This window comes from Thamnophis sirtalis, unplaced genomic scaffold (assembly GCF_051295495.1).
Source record: "Thamnophis sirtalis isolate CommonGarterSnake01/CBP01778 unplaced genomic scaffold, rThaSir2_p1.2 scaffold_14, whole genome shotgun sequence".
NCBI lineage: Eukaryota > Metazoa > Chordata > Lepidosauria > Squamata > Natricidae > Thamnophis > Thamnophis sirtalis.
In genome coordinates, this window is record NW_028261394.1 from 11,899,702 (window position 1) to 11,907,136 (window position 7,435).

The following is a 7,435-nucleotide window of genomic DNA, read 5'->3' on the forward strand; positions in this document are numbered from 1 at the left end:
ACGTCTTTGGATAGCACTGTCTCTTCGGCTTTGAAACAGAGATGAGCGCCGCCCCCTAGAGTCAGGAACAACTAGTACATATGTGCGAGGGGAACCTTTACCTTAATATTTGAGGGGCTGCCAGAAAGACGAAGGGGGTCAACCTATTCTCCAAAGCACAAGATCTAAGAGATGGAAGATGATCAAAGAAAGATCCAGCCTAGAATTAAGGAGAAATTTCCTGACAGTGATCAAAAAAAATCAACCCCTGGGACAGTGTGTCTTCAGAACCTGTGGGTGCTCCATCACTGGAGGTTTTCAAGAAGAGACAGGACAGGCATCTGCCTGAAATGGTACAGGGCTTCCTGCTTGAGCCGGGGGTCGGACTAGAAGATCTCCAAGGTCCCTTTCCAACTCTGGTGATCCTGATACTGATCTGGCCTTCCCACTCCATGAAACCTTCCTAGTTGCCCCACACTGAACAGAAGACAGAGTCGGCAGTTTCTCTCTGTCCCCCTCTTTGTAAAGAAAAGCTAAAAGAACTCCAACACATCCAAACTTCTGAAGCAGGTCGACAAATCTCAAAGGCACCAATAGAAGCACTTGGGTCAGGATTCGTTGACCAGGACAAAACCAAGAAGTCGTCATCACAAACGATGAAAGCAGTCACCCCTCCTTTCTGTCGTGTGTGTTTGTGTGTGTCGTTTCCCCCCCCCCCAGGATTCCAGGGGAGGAGAAAGGATGGTTTATTCAGCCCCTGCCCTCTCCCCGTCAGGATTTTTCTCCGAAACAGTTAACAGCATCGGAGCTCCTGCCCACACACATGATCTCATTTCTCCTGCCTGCCAATCCCAGCCATTGGCTGCTACAGCAAAAGAATCAGTGGGAGCCAACACTGGTGCAGAAAGCTAGAAACCTTCACCAGCCAGAGGCAGCCAGAGAAGAGAGAGAGAGAGAGAGAACGCAACAAGAGAAGAAATGAGAGAGAGAGAGAACGCAACAAGAGAAGAAACGAAGGAGAGGACTTTCCTTGTGGTTCTCCACTTCTAGAAAGAAGCGACGTTGCAAGAGTTCTGGACCTACGTTCTCCCAGAGAGTTGGGGGTCAGAATCTTCTAACCGGGCACCTGTCAGAATGATGAACTGTAAGTCCAACTCGCTGACTTGCCTCCAAGGGGGAAAATCGGGGCTGCCTGTAGCTGCCACCACGGACTCCACCGCCACCTTGAATAAGCTAGCCCTGGCCACGGGGGGCACCGAGAAGTCGTGGTACCGTTGCATCTTCCCCTTTGGCATCGTCGCCTTGGTGATCGGCATTGCCGCCATCTGCATCACCTTCACCATCAATGGGCCCCAGATGGACATTGCCAAGGTGGTCTCGGTGGCCACTTTGCTCTTTGGAGTCGGCCTCCTGGTGGCCGCCTTGGTCTGCTGGCGGGCCAAACGAGAGCGTCAACGGAAGAAGCAGCGGGAAGAGCCCCTTCCCTTAGAGCCGGGGGGTCTCTGAAGCCCACCTTGAGACGAACACCCCCCTCCCAGGAATCAATCTTTGCTGTAGAGAACCCTGTCGTTTTCATGTCATCCATGGCAGAGGTTGGGAAAGAAGCTATGGAGACGCACATCCCATGTGTCTTGGGGATGGAGAAGCATAGAAGCTAGCCAGGGGCCCCTTGGAGCTCCTTTAACTCAGCGCGATGAGTGGTATTATGGACTAGTTAAGGTGGTCAGCTCAGGCTAAGGAGAACGGAGAATAAGCCCCTGCAGGTGAGCGACCAGGATGGGTGCCCAGCTGACCATACTTCAGCCTTTCCCCTTTCCCCATCCTCTAGGAAGATGGTTTGATCTCAGCCAATGGGGCTGTGGACAAAAAACCCCAAGGACTAACTTCAGGAAGAGAGTAACAAAAATCCACAGTCCTTTCCTTGAGGATACGGACTGCTGTTTTCCAGTGCAGCTGCTGTGCCCACCTCTGTCTAACGGTGAAATAAACAAACCCAAATATCCTTTTTTGGGGGGAAAACCTGAAACTTCAATCCCAGGGCATGGAGCTGGAGGTTGTGAGAAGTTCCAAGTGGCTTCTAAGTGTGCGTCATTTTTACCCCCCCCCCCCTGTCTTTGGTGACTGTGGGATGAGGAAGGAGACCAGGATTCCACCTGGGCTTACAACAGCCACCCTCGTTTTCCCACGTGTGAAACCGGGTTGAAAGTTCCTGCGCAGCTTTTAGGCACAGACAAGGATTCCCTTCGGCGGCCAAGAGGTTCAACAAGTGAAGACGGAGAACCTGATTTGTTCTCGGGTGGGAAAGTGGGTGGTGTGCCAAGATGCCCGCCTTGCTTTGCCAAACCTCACGACGATGCCGAGCCAGCTGTCGCAACTGTCACTGCTCCTTGCAAAGTGGTACAGCTTCTTAAGACTGTAAGGATTTGAGGGAGGGGAATGTGGGAAAGAAGGGAGGTTTGATTTATTACGGAGTAGCAGTTTGGTGTCTCAAAACGATGCAGCCATGCCCGCCCCTCCCTCTCCTTTGGAAGCACTGTGTAGTAGGGAGTTGGGAGATAGCGAGTGAAAACTTGATTTCCCTGGGAATAAATTCCTAGGGACACAGATCCTGCCCTCTTTCTCTCTTACTGGGCCTTGCTTTGGGATACATTCTGACTGAGTCAGGCTGCACCAGAGAATTGGGCACTTGTGCTTGTAACATCAAAAGGATCCCTGACTCCATTAGCCGTTTCTGGGCAAGAGTTGCCAAAAAAAAAAAAAAATAGCTTGAGTCTTGTCCTCCTACATTGGGAGTTTTGGAGGGTGAAAAAGCAAATTTGTGGGGCAAGCTTGGGCTATTAGAGAGAGTGAAAAATGAGATGCAGTAATGTATTTTACAAATAGATGCATAAGGGAATTAAAACATTGCCCGCTTCACCTTTTGAAAGTCATTCTTTGGAAGGCGTTTCGGATCCTGGCAAGATATCTCGTAGGCTGGTTTTGATGCCTTCTCCATCATCCCGTTAAATCCAGAGTGTGCTCCAGAAGCTTGTGCATGTGTGTGTGTGAGAGAGAGAGAGGGAGGGAGGGAGGGAGGGAGGGAGGGAGGGAGGGAGAGAGAGAGAGAGAGAGAGAGAGAGAGAGAGAGAGAGAGAGAGAGAGAGAGAGAGAGAGAGAGAGAGAGAGAGAGAGAGAGAGAGAGAGAGAGAAACCTGCCCTCTGAAAGCCTTAAGAAGAGAGGAGGCCATGGGGATGAAGGTTCTTCTGCATTTCATTGCTTTTCATTGCATTACATGAAAAGGAAGCCCAGTCTACAGGTGCTCCTCGACTTACAACAGTTCAGTGAACGTTCAAAGCTACGGCGGCCCTGGAGGGAAAAAAAGTGAGTTATGACTGTTTTTCACACTTACAACCGCTGCAGCATCCCCGTGGTCATGTGATCAAAATTCGGACGTGCGGCAACTGATTCACATTTATAACGGCCACAGTGTCCCGGCGGCCACGTCAGATTCACTTAACAACCGGGTGACTCACTGAACAATTGCAGGCAATTCACTTTGCAAACTGTTGGGCCGAAAGTTCGTAAAATGGGACAAAATTCACTTGAAGGTTTCATTTCGCCACTGAAATTTTGAGCTTCGTTCTGGTCGTAAGTCGGGGATTACCAGTATTGGGCTGGTCCAAGGAGCAGTTTTTCAGGGGAAGGTGATCCTGGCCTTCTCCTCAAAACCAAAGTTAGGTCCCTGGGCCAAACAATATGGCAATTGGGTTTTGACCCAAAGATGCTTTTTTCAAGAAGCAACTGGACTTTCTTGTTTTTTGTTTTTTTTGAAGACGTTTCGCTTCTCATCCAAGAAGCTTCTTCAACTCTGACTGGATGGTGGGGAATGGAAGGATTTATACTCCTTGCAGACAGCTGGTCATTTGCATCCTTTTAGAGGGTGGTTGAGGCCACCTGAAGGTTTGTCTATGTCCTCATGGTCACCGGAGTAATGCAAATGGTTCCTGTAGTCTGCAATTTTTCTGGAAATCCGTTCATACCCCCCAAAGGGTATCCGTCCCAAATTCCATAGCTAAACGTCTGTAGAGATTCTCAATCCTCCAGGCCACGGTTGTCCCAAAAGTGGTTTTTCAGGAGGCAACTGGACTTTCTTGATTTTTCTTTTGAAGACATTTCACTTCTCATCCGAGAAGCTTCTTCAGCTCTGACAGGACAGTGGGGAACAGAAGGATTTATATCCCTTGCAGACAGAGCTGGTCATTTGCATCCTTTTAGAGGGTCGTTGAGGTCACTTGGAGATTTATCTCTGTCCTTAGGGTCACCTGAGTAGTGCAAATAGTTCTTGTAGTCTGCAGTTTTCCCCCCTCTGGAAGTCCATCCCTCCTCCCACACCATTCCAAGGGTGCTCATCCCAAATTGCACAGCTCAAAGTCTGTAGAGATTCTCAATCATCCAGGTCAGGGTTGTCCCCAAGGTGCTTTTTCAGGAGGCAATTGGACTTTCTGGTTTTTTTCTTTGAAGACATTTTGCTTCTCATCCAATAAGCTTCATCAGCTCTGACGGGAAGGATTTATATCCCTTGCAGACAGAGCTGGTCATTGGCATCCTTTTAGAGGGTCGTTGAGGCCACTTGGAGGTTTATCTGTGCCCTCAGGGTCACCTGAGTGGTGCAAATGGTTCCTGTAGTCTGCAATTTCCCCCGCTCTGGAAATCCATTCCTGCACCATTCCAAATTGCGTAGTTAAAAGTCTGTAGCTATTCTCTGCCATCTAGGTCATGGTTGTCCCAAAGGTGCTTTTCCAGGAGGCAACTTTACCTCTTGAAAAAGCACCTTTGGGACAACCATGACCTGGATGACTGAGAATCACTACAGACAACTGGGTTTTGACTTGAGTTTCCTGGTTCAGACATCTATCTGCATGACCCAGACGGCTACAGAAGACTCCCGTTCTCTGTTGTTGGGTCCTCAGCTGTTTGTCTCATCACACAACCCAGGAGGGTTGCTAGGAGAGGTTAGAGGCTAACTCAGCTGCTCCTTAGCACCTGGACCTCATCCCACCTCTGGAAATGCAGCTGGGAAGAAGCAAAACTGGATTCTGTCCAAGGAGGCACAGCTGTCCTGGGGTGACGGGCACGAAGGCCGGGGAGAACACAGAACACAGAGCTGGGCACATCCATCACGTTCCTGGCTGCAAACTTCACAGCTTCACAGCGGCAGAAAATCTCCCCCACCTGCCCGGTGGCTCAACCAGCCCTGGCCAAGATGCAACAGATGTGGAAGTCAGAGATGTAATGGCTCATCCGAAAATGAAGACCAAACACGTGGAGAAAAGAGATGGCCTAGAGCAGAAATGCTTAGTGGGCTTCCAAATTATCTTCTGGGTTAGATTCAGCCGGTTGTCTCTGGTTCAGGCGAACCGATAGCGGCGGCTGCGGGAGGCTGCGCCCGCCCGTCCCGACGTCATGCGTGAGCACTGCCCATGCACAGAAGGCGGTGCACGGACTAACATCTGCAAACTGGTAGGGAAGGGAAGGGAATCCCACCACTGCCTGAGTTTAACGGAGCAAGGAGAAGAAGGCAAAAAAGGAATTCTATTTGGGGTGAGCGGGGTGAGGATGGATTATTTGAACTGTTTGCAGGAAGATATAATCCCGTGATGGTGAACCGATGGCATGTGTGCTACAGATTGCACGCAGAGCCCACTCTGTGGGCACGCGAGCCGTTGCCCCAGCTCAGTTCCACCGTGCATGTGCCCCCCCCCCGGCCGGCCGGCTGATTTTTTGTTCTTTGCATTGTATGCGTGTGGGCAGAATGCATGGGTTCCACCACAAAACTGCGTTCGACTAAAGCGCGCTCGACGAAACCGCGTAGCTGACGTCATCACAGCGCGATGAAAAAAGCGCGCTGTAAACGCTAAAGCTAAAATTAACCCCTAAACCTAAACCTAACCCCCCTAAACCTAATCCTAAACCTAACCCTAAACCTAACCCTAAACCTAACCCTTAACCTAACGCTAAACCTAATCCTAACCCTTAACCTAACCCTAAACCTAACCCTAACCCTTAACCTAACCCTAACCCTAACCCTAACCCTTAACCTAACCCTAACCCTAACCCTAACCCTAACCCTAACCCTTACTTTAACTTGAATTGGCTTGCTTTCAAAGCGCTATTTAAAGTGCCCTTTTTTCTCCGCGGTCGCTGTTGTCGCCCTGCTGATGACGTCAGCGACGCAGTTTAATCGGGCACGCTTTAGTGGAGCGCGGTTTTGTCGTGCCATGGAATGCATGCAGGAGACATATGCAGGAGGGATGTGGGGGAGTGCACCCGCCTGGTGATCCATTTTGGGTCCCAGGAGGCTAGGTCCAAATCAGGTTAGGGTTAGGGGGGGGTCGCACGTACATGCACGGGGAGGGGGGGCAGGGCGGAGCGGGGTGTGTGTCTCTCGCATGCATGCACAGAGGGTTGGGTTTGTGTGGGGGGGCGGTCTTGTGCGTGCATTGCATTATGGGTGCGGGCCAGTGGTGGGTTTCAATTTTTTTTAGAACCTCTTCTGTAGGTGTGGCCTGCTTTGTAGGAGTGGCTTGCTGGACACGTGACCAGGTGGGAGTGGCTTGCCAGCCATGTGACTGAGTGGGAGTAGCTTGGCAGTTGTCTGACTGTGTGGGCGTGGCCAACTTGTAAAATGTGGTGAAACTCACTTAACAACGCTCTTGCTTAGCAACCAAAATGTTGGCTCCAAAACTCTGGCATTTGAAGCGCGCAAGTCTTAAAGCTCTCAAGTTACAAGACCCTTGCACCCCTAACCCTTTAGAAGAAAAAACCCCAGGGGTGTTCAAACTTGATAGGTTTAAGACTTGTGGACTTCAACTCCCAGAATTCCTCCTCCAGTCATGTTGGCTCAGGAATTCTGGCACTGAAGTGTGCAAGTCTCAAAGCTGTCAAGTTTCAAGACCCTCGCACCCCTAACCCTTTAGAAAAAAAACCCAGGGGTGTTCAAACTCGACAACTTTAAGACTTGTGGACTTCAACTCCCAAATTCCTCCTCTTGCTCTTGATGGTGTGCGGATGGACAAGGGGAGGGAGCTGGAACCGGTTCTAAACGGCACTGTAGATTTGTGGAACCTCTTCTATAGAAGAGGCTAGAACTGGCAGGAACCCACCCATGGTGCGGGCACACACTTTCGGCACGTGACAACGAAAAGCTCAGCCATCACTGATAGAATCCATCTGGCATTCTCTGATAAAAAAAGGAACGGAAAAGAGTTCTGTACAAGTAGTCCTGGACTTACAACGTTTCATTTAGTATCCCGTTCAAAGTTATGATGATATTGAAAACATGACTTAGGATGATTTTTTTTGCACTTCTGACTGTCGCAGCATCCCCAGGGTCACATGATCAAAAATACAGACCCTTGGCAACTGACCCATATTTACGACGATTGCAGTGTCCTAGGGTCATGTGATCCCCTTTTG

General features: G+C 50.0%; 1 protein-coding gene across 1 annotated transcript; it reads left to right on the forward strand.

The window, feature by feature from the left end:
- The first annotated feature begins 867 nt into the window (after positions 1-867).
- On the forward strand, positions 868-2,894 carry LOC148042708 (transmembrane protein 100-like). Its single transcript, XM_087728954.1, has one exon. It carries the CDS (start codon positions 1,114-1,116, stop codon positions 1,483-1,485), a length of 372 nt encoding a protein of 123 aa, XP_087585080.1. The 5' UTR covers positions 868-1,113; the 3' UTR covers positions 1,486-2,894.
- The last annotated feature ends 4,541 nt before the right edge of the window (positions 2,895-7,435 follow it).